Genomic DNA, 26540 nt, shown 5'->3' with positions numbered 1-26540 from the left:
CCTCTGCACTTATCCATGGTAGGCGTCATCCCCTGGCCTTTGAGATTTTTCCAGGGAGCATGTCTGTCTACTACTTCAGTGAACACAGAATGAAGAAAATACCAGGCATCCTGAACATTGGGTAATAATTGGTACCTAACCCAATTAATAGAGATTAGATCATTAATAAATAGGTAATGTTCATTTTCTTATGTTGTCTAATTTCAATTAATTTTGGTGGTGATTTTGGAATTTTACACTTCCACACACAGTAAATAAAATTGGTCACTGAAGTAGTCTGACAAGACACTAGCTTTAATACATCTGTCAGGGTGAGTGACAAGTATCCAATCAAGTAAAGACTGACATGTGGGGGTGGTTCGAGTGAGTTCCTTAATTAATTAAGTTTAGATTTTCAAAATTATTTTTATCTTTAACAGAAGACGTCTATAACCATTTTTTACTGAAATCACCTAAAATAATCATTAAATTTTTGCATGATAGAATCAATGATGGAAACCAAACAGAGGACCGGGCAGGGACAGGGGGAGGTCTATAGGTTTCCAATAGTTATATATTTATTCTGATGAAAAATTATTTTATTTTAACAAAAAGGCATTCAAAATGTATCGGTTCAGGTGTAGATGTAATTAGCTCAGGTATCAAGTCAGAGGAAACATATGTAGCCACACTACCGCCCCTGGAGCTTCTCTCAGCTCTATATAGTACATGATTTACAAGTTTTGATTTCATTGCCAGAGATTTTGCTACGAAGCCATGTTTCATACAGTGTTATAATATTAGGATTATGTTGGACTACCCATGCACAGAGTAAATCAATTTCTGGCAAAAGACCAAAAAAAATTCAGATGAATACTTTTTAAACCTTTAAAATTATCCAGTTTGAAAGTAAGAGTTCATAGGGATATCAACACTACTATGGGATTCACAAAGTTGAATCAGTTCATCTGGAAATAATGTTTATTGAGAGAAATGTTTCATCACTCATCTAAGTGACCTCTTCAGTCTCAACGGACTCTAGGTACCCCCAGTTCTATGTGACCTCTTCAGACTCAGCTGACTGCAGGTATCCCCAGTTCTAAGTGACCTCTTCAGTCTCAGCTGACTGCAGGTATCCCCAGTTCTAAGTGACCTCTTCAGACTCAGCTGACTGCAGGTACCCCCAGTTCTAAGGGACCTCTTCAGTCTCAACTGACTGCAGGTACCCCCAGTTCTAAGTGACCACTTCAGTCTCAGCTGACTGCAGGTATCCCCAGTTCTAAGTGACCTCTTCAGTCTCAACTGACTGCAGGTACCCCCAGTTCTAAGTGACCACTTCAGTCTCAGCTGACTGCAGGTATCCCCAGTTCTAAGTGACCTCTTCAGTCTCAACTGACTGCAGGTATCCCCAGTTCTGAGTGACCTCTTCAGTTGAGATGGAAGAGGTCACTTAGATGAGTGATGAAACATTTCTCTCTCAATAAACATTGTGTCCAGATGAACTGATTCAACTTTCTGTGATTTTCTTACCTGGATTATTGAGCATGTATAAAGACACTATTATGGGATAAGTTAGAAGCTAGAGTTTTAGTAATATTTACAAAACAGAAACACAAAATACATAAACACAAAACGAAAAGGACACAAAAAAACAAAATCTGGCCAAGCCGCCCCAGCCATCCTAAGCCAAGTCATCTCTGTGGAAAGGCCAAGGTACTATAGGAAGTAACCATTATTCAGGGATGCAAACACATGTATGGTGAAAAAAGAGAGAGCTGCCCGAAGTAAAAAAAAAAAAATGTGACAGCATAATATCATATAACCATGTGACGAAGGCCTGTGCTATATGCTTAAATAAATAGGAAATTCTATTTAATATACTCAGATCAATAACAGACAGATGTTAATGTTAGGGTTAGAAGTAATATTTAGCAGTAAATTAATTATTTTTTTAATATTCAGAATTACAAAAATAACATAACTGCAGTGTTGGGGAGTAGTTAACTACATGTAGTTCAATTATGTCCTCAATGTCCGACAACGTCCTCTCCTTAAAACACACCCTCAGGTTGCCTACGTGAGGTCTTACCTGCCCTGGTTACAAATCAAACACTGTCACACGTTACCCTGTCACTTCAGTTGTACCTCTGTGTAACACTCGTATTTACCAAACAGCACATACAAGTTACTGCTGCACTTTTAATATGCAACTGACCTTCTTTTTATTAACTTTTCCAAATGTTGCCTTGAATTCACTTAACGTTTGGATGGGAACATGTACGGAACACTTCGTTCTGGGCTGAAACCTGAAATTGAACTGGTACCTTTTACCAGTGGCCTCAGTTTTACGTGGGCCAGCTAAAAGCACTACTTTAGCGGGTCTATAAGGTAGTTTAGCTTCAACAGCTCATGATCAGCTGTTCCATTATCATCCATCTGCATGCTGTGTTCATCATGAGAGGAAGTCTGCCACTATCTAAAACAGTCAAAATCCCCACAGTCAAGGGAAATCTACTCAGGATAAACAGTATTTCACTGCTCAGAACTACCGAATGCAACAATTTATATACTTAACTGCAGGAGTGCTGAACCATTGCAAGCCCCTTTGACAAACCTTTCCACCATTCTTAAGAAAAATCAAACAACGAGAAGACTCTGAAAAGCAGTTCTAGTATTAATTTACCCCAACATTTACTCTATTCACTGTCTATCATGTGACGGGTAGAATTTCATCTTATTTCAAATCTGAACTTGTCCAAAATGTCCGCAAACAAAAACCACAAATGTTTTGTTTCAGACACATTTTCAAACTTCTGAGCTGCCACTTCAAAAAAATCTGATGACATGTTTATATCTAATTTTTCATGTTTACTTAATATCTGATTTTTGATATGTTTTCTTAATTTCCGAGTAGAAATGTTTTGCTGCTTTGAATGACTAGCTGTGTGGCAAATGAACAAGACTTGGTTTACTCTATTACATAACATTACCAAGAATATTTTTCAAAATAGCCTTATGATTAAGTAAGACCGCACAGAGAATATGAGTGAGACATCTACAGTTTCCAAAAGTGGGCCCTGGTCCAAACCAACAACTGAAGCCAAGAGGAATTCAGTATTTTTCTTGGTCAGCAGTTCAGAGTGAAGTTTATGTAATTTCATATTGGTCAGTAGTTTAGCCCACCTGCTAATCGCTTGCTCCTCATCGGTGATGCCTGTCTCCCTGAAGGCCCGATTGGACTCCTCCAGGCTGAGGGCAATGGCCCTCTGCAGATCATCCTTGTCATCGCCAGTCAGGTCAATCACATCTGCAGCAACACAAAAGCCCTTAACCTCAGAAACACGTAGAACTGAGATAAAGGGTTGAGGACAAGAAAAAACAAAACCAAGGGTATTCAAACTAGAGCTGGGACCAATCCGATAAAAGTATTGGGTGCCAATGCTTCCGTAATTAATTCAATGGATATCAGACTGACGTTACTGATCCAGATTCCATAGTGTGATGTTTTTATGAATTATAAATATGTAATTAATAATGCAATTTTAAGCCTATAGGTTTCAAGATTCTTTATTTGTTACGTCTCATTATAAAAGTACAAGAGAGTAAAATTCTTGAGTTTCGGCTCCTCAACACTGCAGCAACAATAGTAACTGAACAACAACAAAACGGAACAAAAAAACAGCAACAATAATAGTGTGTGATGTATGTAAGGTGATGTGTATGTGTGTGTGTGTGTGTGTGTGTGTGTGTGTGTGTGTGTGTGTGTGTGTAAACCGACAATCCGCTGAAGACCACAGGTCAGTACCATCAGTCCGGCACCAGGCTCACTGTCTTTTAATGTTCTTTGTTCAAAAGCCTGGTTGCTTGGTGGAAGAAGTTGTTCTGGAGCCTCCTGGTCCGGGCTTTGAGGCTGCGCTACCGCTTGCCTGACGGTAGCAGCTGGAACAGTCCGTAGTTGGGGTGGCTGGGGTCTCTGATAATCCTACGGGCTTTGCTGACACAACTTCTATTGCATATGTCCTGGATGGAGGGAAACTCGCATCCACTGATGTCCTGGGCCGTCCGCACAACCCTCTGCAGGGTTTTGCAGTTGTGGGCAGTCCAGTTCCCGTGCCAGGCGGTGATGCATCCAGTCAGGATGCTCTCGGTCGTGCCTCTGTAGAAGGCCCGTAGAACCCTGGGCCCCATGCTGAACTTCTGCAGTCGCCTGAGGTGAAAGAGGCGTTGCTGGGCCTTTTTCACCACATGGCTGGTGTGTTCCTCCCAGCTGAGGTCCTCAGTAATGTGGACACCGAGGAACTTGAAGCACTTGACCTCCCTCTCTACAGCAGTCCCTTTTATGGTGATGGGGTCCAGCCACCCCCCTCTCTTCCTGTAGTCCACAATCAGCTAAAATGGTAGCCACATAGCTAAAATGGTATATGCAAGTTCAGGTAGTACAAAGTGTTTTGAGTGCATGGATGTGAGAAACAAGCACTTCGCTTCCCGCATAGACAGCGGGAGGCGGAGGATACAGAAGCCAACAACCAGGCAGCCAGAACATGTAGCGGGAGGAATGAGGCCCATGGGTGTGAGGAAACAAGTGAAAACCCATAGAAATGTAACCCTGGAGTCTCCCAAACTTGATAGTAATTCAGAAAAAGATAAAATGGCCGTAGATGATGTAGCAACTGTGTCAGAGGGATGCAGTTTGCACAGAACTAGTGGCGCTGCTGTGAGGGTAACAGCTCTGACAACTGCTGCAGCCGAGCCAAGGCAGGAAGCTCAGAGTGACGGGGAGGAGGCGGTGGCAGAGCCGCCTGTCTGGCATGTACATACATTTACCAAGAAGACCGTAGTTTGATAGGCTTTTGGCTTGGAATAGCTTCGCTTGAGCATAACTGCGTTTGGCATTATGAAAATGATAGTTGATTGCTCATTACTTGAAAAAATTCGTGTTCAGGGTAGGGGTGTTGCAATATACCAATATTGACAATGGCCGTGATATTTAAAAAATGAAATATTGATATGTTAATAATAGAATCGTACATCCAGAGCCTCTTAAATCATTTCCATTTCTTTACGTTCTCGCTTGCCCCCCCCACACACACACACCTGACACCATTGCCCAAATTATGTTGTTATAAACAATAAGAAATATGTTTCCGGCTATCAGTTTGTTTTCACTCACCTCCACACACCCACCAGTCCTGTCAGCCAGTGATATGGCTCTGATTTACCCGCTTTCGGAAAGACTGGCCCCTTACGTTCCTTTATGATGAGTCGCACAAATCAGTATGGCGACGGACGCTGGTGAATAAAGCGCAGGGAGAAGTCAGACCTCCACTTCGTCATCCTACCCAGGCCTTTGCGCCATGTTTTTATATATAGACAGGTTTTATATATAGTCACGTGTTGTTTCCATGTGAAAAATCACCTCCTCTCATCATGTCCAGCAATCTGTCAAGGATCCAACAGCCAAACATCTCTGGAGACTCGACAGCAGCTTAGTAATCACTCACCATGGTAACCGTCAGTTGGCGAAAGCCGGGTGACTAATTAGTCTCTTTTTTTTTTTGGCCTTTTTTCCTGACTAAAGCTTTGAGGGCTTGTGGATTTTTGTTTGAGTTGACTGAATCGAACTGCGGTCAGGAATACTTTCTTGTTTTGTTTGTTGGGTAACCAGGAAATTCCGAAGCGGAGTATTTATGTTGAGTGAACTGAACTGACAGTGATCACCGGGAAGTCCTGAAGTGGTGTATATTTACTTTAAAAATTGCACTGAATTATATGGAACTTTTTTTCTTCCCCTTTTGCTCTGATATAACCTGTGAAAACTGACCGATGGTGTGGTTGAGTGTATTTTAAACTGACTGTTTTATTTCCCTGCCTTGCAATTAATTATAAATGCGTTTGGTGTTGTATAAAACAACCAGGGGTCGTGTATTCTGAATGCATGTATGCTTTGTGGGGTTTGACGGTGACTCAGCCTCATTTAAACCTGGTCAGACCGCTACACTAGCCAGCTAGCTAGCTAGCTAGTACTACAGTGTGTTGCTACTATTGCCGCGCAAAATCATGTCATGAAAAATGGAAAGAGGAAAAAATGATGTAAGGATATGATCAGAGGACATTAAATCCCAGTGTATCAGCGTGGTTCGCTGTCAGCCTGTGGTCTCACACACAAACTCTGTCCCCCTGCTCTCACAAGTGATTTTGTTTCAGTTGACATTGTATTGATGGCAGATGTTAGGCCTTGTGGGTCTTTTTTGGGGGGGGGGGGGGGGGATTTTTTTCCCCCTTTTTTCTCCCCAGTTGTATCCGGCCAACTACCCCTCTCTCTCTAGCCATTCCGGTCGCTGCTCCACCCCCTCTGTCGATCCGGGGAGGGCTGCAGACTACCACATGCCTCCTCCGATATATGTAGAGTCGCCAACTGCTTCTTTTCAACTGACAGTGAGGAGTTTCACCAGGGGGACGTAGTGTGTGGGAGAATCATGCTATTCCCCCCAGTTCCTCCTCCCCCCCGAACAGGCACCTTGACCGACCAGAGGAGGCACTAGTGCAATAACCAGGATACATACCCATATCCGGCTTCCCTCCCGCAGACACGGCCAACTGTGTCTGTAGGGACGCCAGACCAAGCCGGAGGTAACACGGGGATTCGAACCGGAGATCCCTGAACAGAATAGACCGCTACGCTACCCGGATGCCTCCCCCCCCCTTTTTTTTAATCAGTTCATCCGGTTGCCTTTTCCTTATCCATTAAGTGTAATTGTTCTTTTTGTACAGTTTTGTATAGTGATGGTTACATCTCTCCACCTCCCTACACTCATATTTTGAGCGCAATTCATTTGCCAAAAGAGAGAACGCACAATAAACAAAGTTAAAGATGACCTTGACTGATAGCATTATTTTTTTCTCCTTCAAATTTTCCATAGACATCACAATAATATTTTTATCATGAATTCTTTTGGCCACGATAATTGTGTAGTGAAAATCTAATGTAACAGCCCTAGTTTGGGGGATGGTGACATTTATCTTCGGTGACTGTGAAAATCACGCCACGATTTGAAGTGGATATGGTTGAAATAAAGGCATGTAATCTGACTGCTCGGTGCATGACTGTATTGCTTTGAGCAAATTGCCGTTAGCTGCCTAAATAACTGTAGCTTCATTGTTTATATGCACATTGTCTGCATAAATAACTTTAGCTTCACTGTTTATATGCACATTGTCTGCACTGAAACTGTATTCACAAGCCATCTGGCCCGGTTATAAATACAAGACAAACGTTTCAGTGATATGACCTGACTTACAGCTTACGCTTCTGACTCAACACGGCCCATTACACATGGAGCTGCCCTGTCTTTTAGCACTAGCCTAGTCGAAAATCCAGCTTGGCTACTGGGATCTACAGAGGGAGGAGTCCTCTGAAGTGGCGTGAACAAACAAACACGTTGGCACACGGCTGTTGTCGGCCCAGAAAAAGAAACTGTATCCAATGTTGTCTGGTGCTTTCTTCTTGAGGAAAGGCAAACAAATTGAAAATCCAGCATTGAAGTGTGCCTGGTTCAGAAGGCAGTCCTCGGTAAAATGAAGCAGACATGAAAGGTTGGGGTTGTACTGCTGAGGAACAGTGGTAAAAAGACATTTTAACCACTGTTTCTTCATTTCGTCTTCCTTTGGAAGTCCATACAAAAATTTGCCTTCGCACTCAACATTGCAATACTTGCTAACCAAACTCTTCCCTGTGTTGCACCAAAATCTGTGACCCATCTGCTCTATCTAACTTGATGTTTTACATGCACTTCATAGCTCCCAGCTATGTAACAACACTAAAGGAAAGGGAAACCCCAAAAAACATGACCTCTTTAAACATAAAAGTCACACACAAAACTGACTAATATAAAGTTGTCTGTTGCGTATCTAACACTTACTTGTGTCTGCCTGGCTACCCACACTGATGTATCTGTCATTTGCCACCTGGGAGGTCTGGTAGTAGGTGGCCTCGTCTTGCTGAGGAACCTTGGCATTCTTCTCTGTCAGGAAAGCCACTGCCTCCGCCAGATCTCCATTGCTCACCTAAGAAAAGATTTTTAAAAAAAAACCAAACACGTGAGATGGTGCAGAATCATTTTTGAAGAGAGACATTTCATTTATCATAAGCCCCTGCAGGCGCTCCTATACAATGCTTATGGTGACTGTTAGTAGGACTGAAGACAGAAAATAATCAACTTAAACGTAGGGTTCTGAGTCTGAAACATTCTCCATCTGAAATGTCCATGTTTGTCTAATCTTTATTTCTCGAATGATTTAAAGAATTTGGTCAATGTTCAGCTTGAAGTATTTTGATGAGGGATGTGAATGGGTTGTATAAGTGAAAATGAATACAAGATGAAACAAATTATATCCTCATATGCACATTAGAGCCAAATACAGTTCCTACATATAAAACCAGCAGACGTTTAGCAGTTGCGAAGTTTTCAAGATTCGAGACTTCATGATTAGCAACATAATTTTCAAGCCTTTCTAACAGCTAATGATAAAAAATATGATAACTGTTAGGGGTGTCCGGGTAGCGTGGCAGTCTATTCCATTGCCTACCAACACGGGGATCCCGGTTCAAATCCCCGTGTTGCCTCTGACTTGTCCGGGCGTCCCTACAGGCATAATTGGCCATGTCTGCGGGTGGAAAGCTGGATGTGGGTGTGTGTCCTGGTCTCTGCACTAGCGCCTCCTCTGGTCTGTTGGAGCGCCTGTTCGGGGGGGAGGGGGAACTGGGGGGAATTGCGTGATCTTCCCACGCGCTACGTCCCCCTGGCGAAACTCCTCACTGTCAGGTGAAAAGAAGCGGCTGGCGACGCCACATGTATCGGAGGAGACAGGTGGTAGTCTGCAGCCCTCCCCGGATCGGCAGAAGGGGTGGAGCAGCTCCAGGACAGCTCGGAAGAGTGGAGTAATTGGCCAAGTACAATTGGTGAGAAAAAAAAAAAGGGGGGGGGTCCAAAAAGAAAAGTTAAAAAAAAAAAGATAACTCTTGTCCTCCTCAGAGGTTTAAGGTGAGTTTAGTTGAAGCCACTGACATAAAAGACATCATACACAAGGTAACCACCCACCGAGGGGGGGGGGGGGTGAGAGAGCGAGAGCGAGAGAGATTTTGTGAGACTGCCACCATGTACCTGCAGGGCTTGCTGAAGCAGCTGGACGTCTGTAGTGCCTGTAATCTCCCTCAGCTGGTTTAATAGAGTCTGCTGGTGCTGTTGGGAGAGGGCAGGGAGGAGGGCACAGAGGAAGAGATTGAGAAAGCTGTGAAATACAGCGTGTCAGAAGAAAGAATACAGATGACTGGACATGACAACTGTAAGAGCATGACTCAAAGAAAAGCAACATTTTCTATTTATACACCTTTGGCGATGGGGGGGGGGGGGGAGTGTCTTTAGTGTCTTACCACTAGGCTTGGGCGACTGGATGAATATATCGGCAATAGGCGATTGGCTGTGTCCAATCGGCGGTTGTTTTTTTTGGGGGGAGGTAATTTTTGTCCTTTTATTTTGCAAATTTAATGGTCTGCATCCTGGAGAATTCAACTCGATAAATAATTAACCTATAAAGAGCAATTCAAAGCGTGCGCCAATAGGAAGTGGCAGTTGGCGTTGGGCCGTATGCACGTTCTTGTTGACCTGATTTCCGACGAGTCGTTCACAAAACAGGTCAGCGGTTGCACCGATTAAATGACAATTAAGCCGCCTTTAGTGGTCGCTGTCCGTTTGATTGGTGCTGTAAAGCAACGTCAATTCATAAATCATATTTGAGAACTAGACAAAAAACTATTTATATATATATACACACACACACACACACACACACAAACACATATATATATATATATATACATATGTGTGTGTGTGTGCTGTTGTGCACCCTGATCACTTACTTAATAGCATCGTTATTTTATCCCCACCTGTTTGATTTATTTTGTTTAACTGAAGAGTAGCCTCTAGGCTGTAGTGTTTCAGTAAAACTAGATTGTCACATTACTGCTCGTGGAAACTGTTAAGTGTCAGAACCTTTTGCTGCCACGACTCATTTACAAAGACGGCAGATGACTTCATTTCCGTCCTTCGGCTTGTCGGCTGCGCCTGGTTTAAAACAAAAATAACCCCGAGTAGGGGATTTTACGGAATTTTTTATTCTTTTTCGCAATGAGCTCTTCCATCATTGAATTCGCTGAAAATAAACAGCGTGTGTGCGTGCGGGGGGGGGGGGGATCAGCAATTGCCGATTGCTGGGCTAACGGTGGCCGGTAGGAAAATTATGACATATTGCCCAACTCTACTAACTACCCACTGTGGTGGTGGACAATTACAAATACTTTCCTATCTATGTATCTATCTATCTATCTATCTATCTATCTATCTATCTATCTATCTATCTATCTATCTATCTATATATATAAAGCAAGAGTGTATGTTTGTATGTTCGTTTAAAACTCCAGAAATACTCATCGTAGAAAAAAAAGAAAGGTATCTTTAGAATCAGCACTTTCCAAGGATTGCGCAGTTTGAAAAATATTTCAAAAGCCAAGTAAAAATTTTAATTTATTTGTGAAACTGAGTTTATTTAGTGGCGATGTGCAGCGGTTAATACACACATTGGCAAAGAAGCTTCATGAATGGGTTGAAAATTATGACATTTTATAATTTTCATTAGTAAGATTCGTTTATTCGACATTTGTTTATCACATGTATCACATCATAATTTATCCCATATTTCATCATCGATTATATCGTAAAGATCAGATCGTGTTGGTTGTTTTGGTGAGAACATTTTCCCCGGGCAACACCAGGTACCTCTGCTAGTGTAAGAATATTATGAGTGTCATTACTTAAACTGCTGTAGCTGAATGACTGTTTTGTTAGCTAGAGATGCTACACCTTTATAATATGGAGGCATTGTAAAAGATTCAAATGGCACAAGGTATCTTCGATGAAGTGAGCAAACCGTACGATACTTCACGCCGAGCAAGATAAGTGGAATCATTTTGAAAGGGTCGTGAGTCATCATCGTAAGAGTTCAGAACATGCTAACAGATTCAAGGTCGTGCATTTTGTCTTATTCCACTTGTCCAAGACGTAGACGTATCACTGAGCTCATTACAAGAAAGTTCGGCCCATATCATGGCGACAACAGGTGAGTCAACTAGAGCTTTAATCTTATTTGTTTTGGTTGCTGTGATGTGCTACAATCTCTCTCTCTCTCTCTCTCTCTCTCTCTCTCTCTCTCTCTCTCTCTCTCTCTCTCTCTCTCTCTCTCTCTCTCTCTCTCTCTCTCTCTCTCTCTCTCTCTCTCTCTCTCTCTCTCTCTCTCTCTCTCTCTCTCTCTCTCTCTCACACACACACACACACACACACACACAAACAAATATTGCCTCTAAGCACTAAACAGACATTTTTGAACTATAATATCCATACATTACGCTACCTATAATGTACTGAGGGATGTTGGGTCAAAAACTCACTGTGCTCCCACAGACACATTTTACCCTGCCAAATCCCTAGAAGTACACTGCACTGCTAAAAAATACATTTGAGGGCATCCGGGTAGTGTAGCGGTCTATTCTGTTGCCTACGAACACGGGGATCGCCGGTTCGAATCCCAGTGTTACCTCCGGCTTGGTCAGGCGTCCCTACAGACACAATTGGTCGAGTCTGCGGGTGGGAAGCCGGATGTGGGTATGTGTCCTGGTTGCTGCACTAGCGCCTCCTCCGGTCGGTCGGGGCGACCCTTGGGGGTGAAACTCTTAACTGTCAGGTGAAAAGAAGCGGCTGGCGACTCCACATGTATCGGAGGAGGCATGTGGTAGTCTGCAGCCCTCCCCGGATCAGCAGACAGGGTGGAGCAGCGACTGGGGACAGCTCGGAAGTGTGGGGTACTTGGCCGGATACAACTGGAGGAAAAGGGGTGGGGGGAATACATTTGAGACTAACGGTGGGCAACATGAAAATTTCATGTCATGATTTTCCTGGCTAAAATAACTGTGATTCAAGATATTATCCTGATAATCATCAAAATATGCTTAAAACACTTAAAATGGCACTAAAACAATACTGGAATCATTTTACCTTACATTTTGTTAAGAAACAAATAATTTTTTTTACTGCATCGGATTGGACACGTATCTTTTTTTAATGGACATCCTTTTTAGTGAAAAACAAACAAGGCCAGATTCAGGCCTTGACCATGCGTATACGACTATTTTTCTAAATGGATATTTTTCTCCTACCGTTTTAAAAACTCTCCATTTTAGTCACCTAAAACACCATTTGCATGAGTATGACAGGCCAAAACAGAGAGGAAAATTACCGTTTTGCAAAATATCCGTATTAGTGTGGACAAAGCACCCGGCAGGTAATTACAATGACAACTTGCTCTCCAACGGCCAACAAAACCTCCAGCACCATCACACTCGGCTCCGGTGGGACTATCCGGATCCCGTGACAGATGGACAGAGGCGGCATCTCGGAGGACACCATTCCTCTGCAAAACAACCAGCTAAATAAATAAATAAACAAAATGGCAGGACGGTCACCAATCGTCCAACAAAAAGAAACACTCGCCTGGTCATGCAGAAAAGACGGATGGAAAATGGACGGAAAAAATCTCCCAAGTTAGAAACAGAGATCAGTCGAAACTCCGTGCCAAACACACACTCTGCCACCTCCACTCACATTCGATAGGAACTCCCAGAATGCAGTGCAGGGAGAGCGCGCAAGAGAGACCGAGCTGGACAGCTTTTTCAAGTCACTCGTGAAGATATTCATGATTATCCCCATTCGCTATTACCCCCATACCGAAAATTCACCACCACCAACTTTTAGTGAGTGTCTTTACTGCGATCTGTGACCTCCGATACATGTGGGGTCGCCAGCCGCTCCTTTTCACCTGATAGTGAGGAGTTTCGCCAGGGGGACGTAGCGTGTGGGAGGATTCTGCTATTGCCCCCCGTCCCCCCCTCCCCAAACAGGCGCCCCGACCGACCAGAGGAGGCACTATTGCAGCGACCAGGACACGCACCCACATCCGGCTTCCCACCCGCGGACACGGCCAATTGTGTCTGTAGGGACGCCCGACCTAGCCGGAGGCAACGCGGGGATTCGAACCGCCGATCCGTGTGCTGCTAGGCAACAGAATAGACCGCTACGCCACTCGCGTGCCCCAGTAGTACCGTTTTTAATGTAAAACCCAACCACAATGCATTACTGCTCAACTGAAGCAAATAATCATTTAAAGTGGCGTTTGTTTTCACACAGGCAAGTGGCGAATGAGTATTGATCAGCGCCCAGCAGATTACTGGTAGTGATTCCTCTGATGACAGATGGTAACCGGAGAGAAACACAGTCACAGTGAGAACAGCATGCGTGTGCATTCAAGGCATATGGTGTTCAAGCACATTATGGCAGGAAATAGATCCCTGTCGCCTCAGTAACTACATTCTCTCTTTTAAAAGGGGTGGCTGATGGTAATGTTTGGATTTGGTTCTAGTTTTTAGAAGTCCTTGGAAAATTAAACATCTGTAATTGTGAGCATAGAAATGAATAACACATGCACAACTGAGCCATCCAACTGCCAGACTCGAGGCGCACACACACACACAGACACAGACACAGACACACACACACACACACACACACACACACACACACACACACACACACACACACACACACACAGTACACACATCCTCAGGGCACAGCGTCTCAAGTCTTACATGATAAGGAGAAGCTCTTTTTTTGTTTTTGGATTTTCCCCACTTTTTCTCCCCAGTTGTACTTGGCAATTACCCTATTTTCCGAGCCGTCTCGGTTGCTGCTCCACCCCCTCTGCTGACCCGGGGAGGGCTGCAGACTACCACATGCCTCCTCCCATACATGTGGAGTCGCCAGCCGCTTCTTTTCACCTGACAGTGAGGAGTTTCGCCAGGGGGACGTAGCGCGTGGGAGGATCACGCTATTCCCCCCAGTTCCCCCTCCCCCCCCCGAACAGGCACCCCGACCGACCGGAGGAGGCGCTAGTGCAGCGACCAGGACACATACCCACATCCGGCTTCCCACCCGCTGACACGGCCAATTGTGTCTGTAGGGACGCCCGACCAAGCCGGAGGTAACACGGGGGTTCGAACTGGCGATCCCTGTGTTGGTAGGCAACAGAATAGACCGTAACGCTGCCCAGACGCCCCGATAAGGAGCAGTTCTGCTTAGTTATGCTCCATTACCTACAAGTCAAAAACACAGCAAACATGCGACGGTGGACTAGGACCACTACATAAAGTAAGTGGAGACCTGACAAAACAGGGTTTATCGGACTGGAGCAGTTTCTGCCAGACGTGGGCCTTTAACGAGCTTTGGTTTTTGATAAAAAAGCAGGTTTTTCTTTGTTCTTGTTGTTTTAATGATCTCAACGATCTGATTTTAAGTTATAGTACGGCTACCTACAATTCATTAGCCAACTGTAATAAGCCAGCGGTTGCTAGCATGGGCACGTGTCCACAACACAACTGGAAGGGCAGAGACCGGCATTTCAACACCAAAATTCACTCTCAAGTTTGCGAACAGCACAATATGCCAGGCAGCACGGTCACAAGTTGGAAGGATGCAACGTTTTCGATCCTGGAGGCCTGCGTTTTCAGCTGACGAACGCTTTGATGCACAACCTACTGTTATATGTCCAGCACGGCTGGAGTGCACGGCCTTCGCACACTTAACCTGCGTCAGCCCGACAATGGCCCTGAGCAATACACACCCTGAACAAACGCACTTCTTATCATGAGGACTTGCACTTACTGTCAGGACCCGAGGCGGACCGGTTATTAAAGTAGCTCGAGCACAGACCAAAGCTTTTACAAGCACGGTGGGCAACAGCGAAGATGAGCGTGGCCACTGGACGGGTCCTGGACACAGATGCGGGGGAAACAGACCATGTATTGGGAAATAACATCTCATATGCAAAGCAAAATCACTTATCTTTCGTCACCTTCAACTCAAGCTGTGTCAACAGTACAACCCATTTCCGATGTCCGCCCTACGACACTACACAATCAACATGCACAAATACCGGCGTATCCCAACTACATGTGGAGCTGAGACGCCAGCTGGCTGAGAAAGGGGGAAGGCAAACAGTCCAAGCTGATGCATATTATCAGTACAGTGCTAAACATAATGAAAAACATGACTCTGGGGCATCCGGGTAGCGGTCTATTCCGTTGTCTACCAACACGGGATCCCGGTTTGAATCCCTCGTGTTACCTCCAGTGAGGTCGGACATCCCCACAGACACAACTGGCCATGTCTGCAGGTGGGAAGCCGGATGTGGGTATGTGTCCTGGCCGCTGCACTAGCGCCTCCTATGGTCAGTTGGCGCGCCTATTCGGGGGGGAGGGGGAACTGGGGGGGGGGAATAGTGTGTTCCTCCCACGCACTACGTCCCCCTGGTGAAACTCCTCACTGTCAGGTGAAAAGAAGCGGCTGGTGACTCCACATGTATCGGAGGAGGCATGTGGTAGTCTGCAGCCCTCCCCGGATCGGCAGAGGGGGGGTGGAGCAGAGACCGGGGACGGCTCGGAAGAGTAGGGTTATTGGCCAAGTACAATTGGGGGGGAAAAGGGGGGGGGGGACATGATTCTGGTCCAAGTCCAGTCGTGGTTCAAACATGCTAATGGAAAGCTCTCTACTGTGTATATATAAGCATAAAAAACTCATCACTTTATTTACGAGCTCCAATTCCATTGCTTCTCACAAGCAAAATGTTGCGACAGAACTGTGCATTAGTGTTTGCTAGTCCATTTGACAACTGGTTTAAGCTCATTTGAGCTATAAATTTAGATAAAAGTTAAATTACAGATCGAAAAGGACACCTTCAATGTAACATCTGTAATTACAAAACAGTGAAAAAAAGCCTTCAGGGACAGACAGGAATTTTTCACTGGTGTCGAGCGGCGCGACTACCGAGCCCCTGTGAACTAATATCTGGGCAAGCTCACTGGGCTGGTGTTATCAAAGTTTAGATTGTACAAGGACATTAAGTTCATGAATGCCAATATCCATATTAAGTTGGGCCATCGACATCACCAGACTGTTGATATCTCCTGCTGCAGTACAAACGCAGCCTCTCAGTGCCCCTCGTCGAGACTTCAGCTGTGGGAAACATTCGGGGCACTGCTGTGACGTGGAATGTGTGGATACCATATGACTGATGCAGGGCTTTCCACGAGGGTATTGAGTAGCCACCCAGTGGGATAAAACAAGAGCCAGCCGGTCCAATCTTGGCCGTTAAAGCCTAAATTTGGTGGCTTCTACATTCTAATGCCACAATTCCATCATATACATTCATTCATTCACTCATCTTCAGCCACTCCTCCGGGGTCGGGTCGCGGTGGCAGCAAGCTAAGTAGGGCACTCCAGACGTCCCTCTCCCCAGCAACGCCCCCCCAGCTCCTCCTGGGGGATCCCAAGGCGTTCCCATGGCCAGACTGGAAATGTAGTCCCTCCAGCGAGTTCTGGGTCTACCCCAGGGTCTCCTCCCAGTTGGCTGTGCCTGGTAAACCTCCAAAGGAAGGCGCCCAGGAGGCATCCTAATCAGATACCCAAACCACCTCAACTGGCTCCTTTCGATGCGAAGGAGCAGCGGCTCATCATATACACTGACCTTAATTATTGTATTTTTGAGATGATATATCTTGATATAACTGCATATTTTTATATAATGAATTTGCATAACTGACTGTAAACATAATTTGGGGCACCTGATATTAAATTGCATTAATTGGGCAATGGCAAAAAAAACAAAAGCATTCCGGGACATTTTAAACTGTAAAACTACAGTGTGAGACTGTGGTACGGCCTACATTTTCCTCATATGACCTACGACAACATTGCCTGTTTCAGTGTGTGTTTGCAATGTGTCTTATGGCTCTGCTGTAAAACCTGCCATGTAAATAAAGATAATTCTTTCATTCATAAAGCCCATAAACGTCTGTGTGGCGCATACAGAGAATGCAGCGTTTTCAGCGGACTTTCAAATTTGTCCTACTTACTAAGCAATCGTCAAGTTGCTGCCGCCGGTGTTGCCCGAAGTCGCCCGTCTAATGAAATTTTTTGTGTTTTGTCATCAATTATTTTGCTACTATTTCTCAAACAGTGAAGACGACTCTCTGCTCTCTATTCGGCACAAGACAACCTCTCAGCTGAGCACACACACACATTCGCATAGAGCATGCGGGGTCGGGACTGATACCGACAGATAGGCACGGTTCTCCACCATCGTGCTTGCATTGTTGTTTTGAAGCGAAGGCTAGTGGTCGTAAATGCATACGCATGGCGAATCGCAACTTGTTAATCAAAACTATGTCATTAGAATCAAAAATCTATAATAAAGTAGTTGGCTGGACTTAAATGAGCAGACAGCCACTTGGCCGGCAGCCGGCGCTTATGGAAAGCTCTGTGATGTGGGTCTCAGTAGTGAGACCCTACGAAAGCTAAATCAACCAACATAATATTTCTTCCATAACTTTCATCATCGATTCTAACTTAGGAAGGATCCCTGCACAACCAAAAACAGGGGAAAAAAAACAACAACAAATATCTAAAAAAAATCTAAAAACCTCTTGAGTGTTGATGCCCCAGTAGGTACTAGGTAGACCATCTAACGGTCCCGGGACGGCGTAGTGAGTAGAGAGACCAGTTCTCCATGTAAAGGAATGGGTTTGAGCCTCAAGTACAATACCCCGTGCTAATAAAATGCCATTTGGAGTCTGACCGCCCTTCTCCACTTTCAGCCATCGAACACCCGCCATCAAAGACACGCTTCCTTTGAAAGCCCTGAACCATGCTCCGACTCCCTTGCTGCGGTTACGCTGGACCGCATCCAAGTTCAAAAATCACAAAGGTTCAATTCTCAGTCGCTGACATGTACGACCTCTGTAGTTCGCCCTCACATAGTATACTGAAATAAAGAGAAACAAAGTCGACACTGGTTGTTTTCTGGTTTACCGATTCCCATGAATGAAAATCCCATCAATCTAGCACATAAGCACGGCAAACAGGCCTTTTAATGTGGGGGACATTAGATCTCTGAAAAGGTTGAATTGATGAAAATACAGCACAGATGCTCTTTCCACTCTCCAAGTCGGAACGGCTCCATGTGCCTTGTGAAGAAGTAAGAATGTCAGATTGGCATGACGCTGATGGCAATGCCACACAACGTTGGTGGTGGAGCTCATATGTTACTGAGCCCAGAGCACTCCCAGAGGCATGTTCTGCAGCTGACCCCCGACCTCACTAAAAAAAAAACGGAAAGCTAAAAACAACTACAGGGATCAATAGGATATCCCAAAACCTTTTTAAGGGCATTCAGTAGTCCCAGTATCATATAATGTCTCCAAAGTACTCCGAAAGAAAAACTATATTAGATATTGGAAAATTTTGCGTTTCTGAAAAAGCACCTGCACTCCTAACGCCGGGATCAGACAACGTGAATTCAGCCCAATTTTGACACGATTTTGTCGTCGCCGACAAATTTACAGCGTTGGGCCCAATTATGAATATCAGGAATGATGAACAGGAGTCTTTACCCCGTGTGGTGTGACATAATCGAAGAACAGCGATGTGGCGTCTGGGACGCCCCACGATACCCCGACGAAAATCTAGCATTTTTGGCATTTTCCTGCCTAGTCCGACATCTCCTGCGACGTGTTCCTTGACGTTGACCAATAGGACGACAGAGTGCTCTCTGGTGCACATACGTAAACATGGCAAAGAGAAGGAGGAATGCTGCTGTTGCTGCTGTCAGGGGGAACAGTGACACCGAGGAAAGGTTCGCTGAGCAGTGGCAACAACGCCCCTGCCTTTTTAACACTTCCTTGAGGGAGTACCGTGACAGAGTCAAAAAAGACAAATGTTGGCGAGAAATGGCGGCGGCACTTCAGCAACCCAGTAGTGAGCTACGCTGGGTTATCCTTCCTCAGCAACACCAGCCACAAGTGTCCAATCGTTTTTTCTTTTCTTTTTTTTTCCAGAATGCAAGACCGCCAGCATCTCACATAGCGCTTCTGTTGCCATGATTGACAATTTCTTGACCCTCCTTCCCGGTGACCTATGAACTCGTGCAAGATCGCAAAAGGCAGCATACGATGATTAGTCGGGGTCAGACTTGTAGCGTTGCCAGTCTCCCGGGCAAGACATGGCAAGAATTTATGACACTATGATTCATAGTGCCATAAATCAATCATAGTCTATGATTGCCTAGTGTGACATGGTGACCATCGTGAAAGACAAAAATATCATGTAGTCGGATCCTGGCATAACCCAGAACATCAATTTCTAGACTACACTGGCCAAATTGACAAGATCTGTGTCCAAACACTACAGCCAGATCCTTGACACTGATCATGTCCACACCCTTAACTGCCTTGTGGCCACAACGGCTTTCTACAAGCTTAGGAAGAAAGTGAGCGTTTCACCCCGGGGACACCTGTTCACAAAGAGCCATGAGACAGAGTGAAAACAGAGTTAACACCTTTGTTATAATAACACTGCATTAATAATGCACCGAGCTCCTTTCGTCTCTGGTGCTGCTCAGTTTGCTCAACAAAGATACACAAAGCTCATTGGCGCTAAACAACAAGACAACTAATACAACACTGCTCTCTCCCAGTCTTGATTTATTGGACCCCAAAAACAACATTTATGCTAAAAAAGGGAATAATCTCTAAGATGTATCGGAGAAGAAATCACTGCTTCGCCACTCGGACTCACATTCAATGTACCGTGGCCAACTGATCTAAAACAATGATCTCTCCAACAACAGTACATTTTCATGAGCAACAGAATGCCAGAACTAGAACAAGGAAGGAAAAATGCTGAACATTCTAGAAAGCAGTCCCGAAGTCATACTTGTGTTTCTATTCTATTTTGCCTTTATAATTTCTATTCCTATTGTACTTGTGTATCGGAAAAAAATACAGCTGGATACAGATGCTGGAGCCTATTCCAGCAGTCATTGGGCGGCAGGCGGGGAAACACCCTGGACAGGCTGCCAGGCCATCACAGGGCTAGGTTTATCTAATTCTATTACATTTTCACCACTCACTGTTGTTCTGGCAATGACTGCTAAATTGGATTACCAGGGACAACTGAATTAGTTCTCAGGTGTACCAAAAACGAGTGATGTGAGTCAACTTAGTACTTTCGTGTTATCCCGATCCCGGACCGTATTAAGATATTTCCAACTATTTTAAACACTTGATGCATTAACGCTTGAAAAATATTGTCCTTTTCCCACACTTGAAATAAGCTTAATTTGAAAATAGCAGACCTGGTAGACATATTACTTTACCAGAGGTTCTCATTATAACAGATATACACTGAGGAGCCAAAACATTATGACCAGTCACAGGTGAACCAAATAACATTGATTGTCTCCAAACCAGGGCACATGTCAAAGTCTGGGTAGATTAGATGGTAAGTGAACAATCAGTTCTCGTAGTCAACATGTTGGATGCAGGCGAAATGGGCAATAGTAAAGACCTGAGTGACTTTGACAAGGGCTAAATTGTTATGGCCAGACAACTAGGTCAGAGCACCTCTGAAACGGCAAGGCTTGTGGGGTGCTCCTAGTCAGCAGTGGCGAGTACCTACCAACATTGGTCTGTGAAGGGACAAACCACCAACTGGTGACAAGGTGTTGGGCGCCTAAGGCTCATTGATGCGTGAGGGCAACGAAGGCTATCCCGTCTGGTCCAAACCAACAGAAGGTCTACTGTGGCACAAGTCACAGAAAATGTTAATGATGGTTATGGGAGGAATGTGTCAGAACACGGTGCATCACACCCTGCTGCATATGGGGCTGCGTCGCCACAGACCGATCAGGAGTGCCCATGATGACCCCTGTCTACCGTCGAAAGTGCCTACAATGGGTGCACGAGAATCGTAACTGGACCTTGGAGCAGTGGAAGAAGACTGCCTGGTCTGATGAGTCCTGTTTTCTTTTGGATAACACGGATGGCGTTGTACGTGTGCACCGTTTACCCGGGGAAGTGATGGCATTAGGATGCACTGCGGGAAAACGACAAGCCAGCGGCGGGAGTGTGATGCTCTGGGAAATGTTCTGCTGGGAAACCCTGGGTCTGGCCATTCATGTGGATGTCAACTTGACACGTGCCACCTCCCTAAACATCGTTGCAGACCAGGTCCACCCTGGTATTCCCTGATGGCAGTGGCCTCTTTCAGCAGTCTAATGCGCCCTGCCACACAGCAAACATTCTTCGGGAATGGTTTGGGGAACACAACGAGGTGTTCAATAGGGATGGGTATCGTTAAGATTTTAACGGTACTACCACTCTTTCCAATACTATTTATCGATCCAGTACTTTAACGGTACTCTTATCGGTTCTTTTTGTTGTTTGAGAAAAAACAAATTACGAACAGAATTAACATTACTTTATTTTCTCATGTCTGGACAGAGCGTTACCTTTAATCATTAACCCATGTTTGTGTAATTTAGTTAACCGTGTGGGCTCTAGACTGCTAGCACACAAACATAACATACCTGAGGTGGATGGGGCAGCGAAAGACAAACTACAAGCTAAGCGGTCAAAAACTGTATTTTTCTGCCTGTATTTGATGCACTTTCGCTAGATGTTTCAAAAGACTGCTTGTGTTTCCGCCCTTACCGCAAAAGACTTGTTGCACTTTTGGCAACGAGCAATGTCAGCATTGACTCTAGTTAAGTATAACCAGACTTCTGACCGTTCAGTTCTCTCTCCGTCATTGTCACTAAGAGCGAGGCTCAGTGTGTGTGTGTGTGTGTGTGTGTGTGTGTGTGCGCACGCATCCGAGAGCGAGAAAGAGAGCTGGCCCCGCCCCTCGGCTTGCACATACGACAGTCTCCGACAAAGCGAGCTCTCTCTTCCGAATTGGGAATAGCATAAATGCATTATAGACAAATGTCTTAATGTTATTGCAAATTAGAAACAGGGTTGGTGACATAAAAAGGTGTAAGATAACGTAGCCTACCTAAATAGGACATTTTTCTTAATTTCTCCAATACTGATAGCAGAACCGTTAACGTCGGAGCTTACCAATGTGATGGTCTTTAATAATTTAGCACTGGTGCACGTTTAATAACAGGTTTTGGTACCCATCCCTAGTGTCCAAGGTGCTGCCCTGGCCTCCCAAATTCTTTAGATCTCAATCCGATTGAGCATCTGTGGAATGTGCTGGACCGACAAGTCCAGTCCGTGACTGCTCCACTTCGCAACTTACAGGACTTGAAGGATCTACTACTAATGTTTTGGTGCCAGATACAACAGGACACCTTCAGGCGATTTGTACGCTTTGGTGGGTCAGCTCTGTTTTGGTGGCAGACGGAGGACCGACAGAATATTAGGCAGATGGTCATAATGTTTTGGCTCATCGGTGTAGCACTGTACTGAGTATAGGTAGTATGCCGACTTGAGGTCTCACACTAAAATTGGGATTCTACTGTATTTCTTTCCCATCTTTAGAAGCTCTGAGGACAAACCATTCACATCAAGAGTGTCTTTGGTGTTTATCAGCTTTTTGTTTTATGTTTCCTTCACTTATTACAGATGTAAACCAGATTGCCAATGTGTTGTGGTCACTATCAGAGAATGACAGATATAGGCTGGTCATTGTAGGAGATAGAGGGTTTAGGACAGTGTAAGAATAGATCTAGTGACACATTTGGACCATGCATATACAAAAATACACACACTGACATGTGACATGTTCAGTGGTGACTTGTCATTACTTTATGTTGTCCACCCTTAAGAGGCAGCTTCCAAATGACTCTACTGGGATTCAAATGAAAAGAATTTCTGCCTGCCTTGAAATTAGTCACCTTTGTGGCTCTACAGATGCTTAAAAGCATGGGCATTCATTCCCATGCACTTCAAAATGATCCGAGGTCTTATATTTATATTAGGTGTGTTACCAGGCTGCTCAAGAAGGTCTGACTGCAGACATCTAGCGACAGGCCCCTCCTCTTGCTGCTTCAGCAGCAGGACGTGGGGGCCTGGCCCGAGGGTCCTGCTGCTGTGTGGGAAACCACAACATTCAATAATGGAATTAAGCTTGCATAATGTCTGGCAGACAGACACAAAGGAATGTATTACTTTAATTTGTCGAAACCAACCAAATGACAAAGAGAATAGATCTGTTGGCCAGAATCTTGACTTTGCTTCAACTGTCGTGTGAAAATCGTGCTTTTTCTTTTTCCCCACTCATTGGTGAGCTTAGCCAGCTTTGCCAAAATGCAGCTACTTTCAGTTTTAATCATCAACGTTTTGACGACAATCTGTTTATTATGTTTTTCTTTCTACAGTTGCTCATTTACACAGAATACTGGGACTGAAATCTGTGTTATGGGCACTACCTTATAACGAGAAGGTAACTAATTTGTGCAAAGTTAGTTTGTTGTTGTTATATCGACTGCACTGGACCACCAAAGCGTTGAGGATGTACCCTGATGTAACACCAACCTTGGTCAAGTCGTTGCATAACCAACCAGTGTAAGCCAAGCTGTTCTCTTTTCGCCTATGGCGGTACAGATAAATATAACATGAAGGCTTTTACTGAAACAACCCTTCCATTAACTGCCCCCGGTAAATCTACCTCGAGTCCATGTTCTTCAAACCCCTGTCCGTCTCTCAAGACATTATGTGTTTCTCTTAGATGTCAGTCGTCACAGTTGGCTTGCCAGGCAGCTGCCCGGTGCTGCTGAAGCTGCCAAGATCTCCCCGAGTCATGCCTGACTAACGTCACCGCTCGCCATGACTTGTAAACAAAGATATCGGGTGTAAGTAACCCAAGGCCCAAAAACAAACTACAACCACACAATTACACGCAACCCCCGCTGCACACGTCCACTTCGTCGGGGTTTCTTGGTGCAGATCGTGTGTCTTACCGCTTTGACATACAAGTCCCCTAGATCAGCGTTTCCCAACCCAGTCCTCAAGGACCCCCCTGTCCTGCAGATTTCTTTGCAACCCTGAATAGGTACCTGTTTGTAGTTATTCAACCAATCAGCAACGAATGTCAGAGTTTGCACCCCTTGCATAAGTAAGTGCTATGAGGTCATTGGTTGAGTGAGTACAAGCAGGGCTACCTATGCAGGGTTACGTTGAAAATCTGCAGGATAGGGGGTCCTTGAGGACTGGGTTTGAGAAACACTGCGCCTAGATCACTGACGCCCCCTGAGCTATGGGGCCCATTTGTAAGGCGCTTTCATTCCGGCCCAACCCTTCACCGGCTGATGTCTCCCGAGTCCACCACGCCTGTGTGGTTAAAGGTGTGTGAAGTGGGGGAAATCAGCTGGCGCCGTGTTGTGTCGGAAACACACACACACACAGACACACACACGTATGGTCGAGTATCACGCCACTGGGCTGACTCAACGTCTGAGTATGAGATTCACAACAAATACCCCATTCGATCTGCCAATGACACGGGGCCCTCGTTTACCCCGGACGGGGGGAAAGCACAGCGTCACCACGCAGAAACCCAAAGACGACCTGCAAGCCTCTGCACACACACACCGTGAACCCAAGACTCGGACCCGCGTCCTGCACCTCAACGCCCCAGCGCCCCACATTAGCTTGACGGGCGTAACGCCTCGCCGAGGCCCGACGCGTTAGCTAACCTGGGGGGACGCTGCTTCCTCAACACGGCAACGTTCGACGCGATAGCTTCACACAACAACGCGGTGGGGGGGGGGTGAAACTGTGTTGCGGAGGCGACCGGTCAAACGGCCTCAGGCTGGACACAGTCCGCCATTTCGGCGGCATTCGGAGCGGCTAGCTTAGGACGCTCGGCTAACTCTAGCCGCCGTTAGCTAACGGCGGCTAGAGTTAGCCGAGCGTCCTAAGCTAAGCTAACAAGTTTACCTTCTGAGAATGCTGCTGGAGGACATTCTGCTCGACGGTCATGGCCGATCCGGGGTGGAATTAAAACACGGTTAGAAGCGGGGCGGCGCAGAGGGCCCGGTTCTGTCTGGAGCGGATCAGACGAGCTGAGACGTCCCTTCCTCGGTCAGCGGGCTAACGGGCGCCATGGCGTGGCGACGGGCGAGAAAAACATCGCCGCTCCTCGCTCTGCGGGCTCGACTACTCACGTCTGCCCCGCGCGCACCGCGCCTGCGTCACGGCGCAACGCGCCCGAGGGCGACGTCGTTTTCACGCGGGACCTCGCGGCGCGTGACGTCGGCCGGCGTCGTTCCTCCTTTGTGTTCTGGACAATGCAGAAACACATAACGAGCCTTCGCCGTACGTGCTGTAGGGCAGTGTGTCTCAACCCGGTCTTGGAGGACCCCCCCCGCCCTATCCTGCAGATTTTCATTGTAACCCTGCATAGGTGGCCCCGCTTGTACCGACTCGACCAATCATCTCGCAGCACTTAATTATGCAAGGTGTGCAACGTCTGACAAAATGCATCGCTGATTGGTTGAATAACTACAAACAGGTACCTACGCAGGGTTGCAAAGAACATATGCAGGATAGGGGGTCCTTGAGGACTGGGTTGAGAAACAAGGACCCCCTATCCTGCAGATTTTCATTGTAACCCTGCATAGGTGGCCCCGCTTGTACCGACTCGACCAATCATCTCGCAGCACTTAATTATGCAAGGTGTGCAACGTCTGACAAAATGCATCGCTGATTGGTTGAATAACTGCAAACAGGTACCTATGCAGGGTTGCAAAGAAAATCTGCAGGATAGGGGGTCCTTGAGGACTGGGTTAAGAAACACTGCTTTAGTCGACTGGTTAACGTTGTTGCTTGCGGAGCGGGAGACACAGGTTCGCATCCCGGCCATGGCGACGGTCTCCCAGATGCCCCCCGAATTCGCTACATTGGTGTCAGAAGTGGGATGGAGCGACCGTAAGGCCATCGGAGGCGCATGCGCCCTGAGGCGTGAAGGAGCTGATATGCTTAAGCGCGGGGACGCGCTTCCCGAAGGAGGGGGGGTACTGTCACGTGCCCGGATAAGTCGACATGCTGGCTCGCGGGTCTGACCCTTTAGTCTAGCGGTTAGCGATGTCTCCTGCGGTGCGGGCGACACGGGTTCGCGTCCCGGCCGCGGCAGTTCCTGTGGTTGCGTTGAGCCCCGAATTCGCTGCAATATTCTAAGTAACAAAAACTTAATTTAGAGTAATTTAACACTATGAACACTTGTACTTTTGTGTTTTGTTATGTAAGAACAGACCATATTCATTACGTGTTAGTAAGGGAGAATAACTCTTCTTGTGGTACCACCACCTTATAAAGTACACACCTACTTAATGGTGTATATGTTCCCCATACTAAAGTGTTACCGTTTATTCTCATACAACAAATACTTGACTAGTTTTTATCAAGCAATATATTTATTGAATTTTGTTTGCAAATGACATCAAAACAAGTAATAGCACAGCACAGCAAACATTTTCACCTTACCCCCCCCCCCCCATAACCCCGTCCCTATTACAAGTAATACAATTCAAGGCAGGGTTAAAGAAGATAATACAAATAA

At 45.6% G+C, this 26540-nt stretch overlaps 1 protein-coding gene across 2 annotated transcripts in view; it reads right to left on the bottom strand.

Annotated features, from left to right (window-relative positions):
* Positions 1-25118, bottom strand: part of usp25 (ubiquitin specific peptidase 25) — a 49758-nt gene extending 24640 nt beyond the window's left edge. For both annotated transcript variants that reach the window (XM_056285458.1, XM_056285457.1), the window contains exons 1-4: positions 24920-25118; positions 9141-9218; positions 7899-8043; positions 3163-3286 (exon numbers count right to left, since the gene is read on the bottom strand). In XM_056285458.1, the coding sequence (XP_056141433.1) occupies positions 3163-3286; positions 7899-8043; positions 9141-9218; positions 24920-24961 (389 nt within the window). In that variant the 5' untranslated portion in view covers positions 24962-25118. The remainder of the gene's footprint in view (positions 1-3162; positions 3287-7898; positions 8044-9140; positions 9219-24919) is intronic.
* Between the last annotated feature and the right edge of the window lie 1422 nt (positions 25119-26540).

The sequence above is a fragment of the Lampris incognitus genome, chromosome 8 (genome assembly GCF_029633865.1).
Source record: "Lampris incognitus isolate fLamInc1 chromosome 8, fLamInc1.hap2, whole genome shotgun sequence".
In the NCBI taxonomy this organism is placed as follows: Eukaryota; Metazoa; Chordata; class Actinopteri; order Lampriformes; family Lampridae; genus Lampris; species Lampris incognitus.
This window is presented reverse-complemented; position numbering and strand designations above follow the sequence as displayed.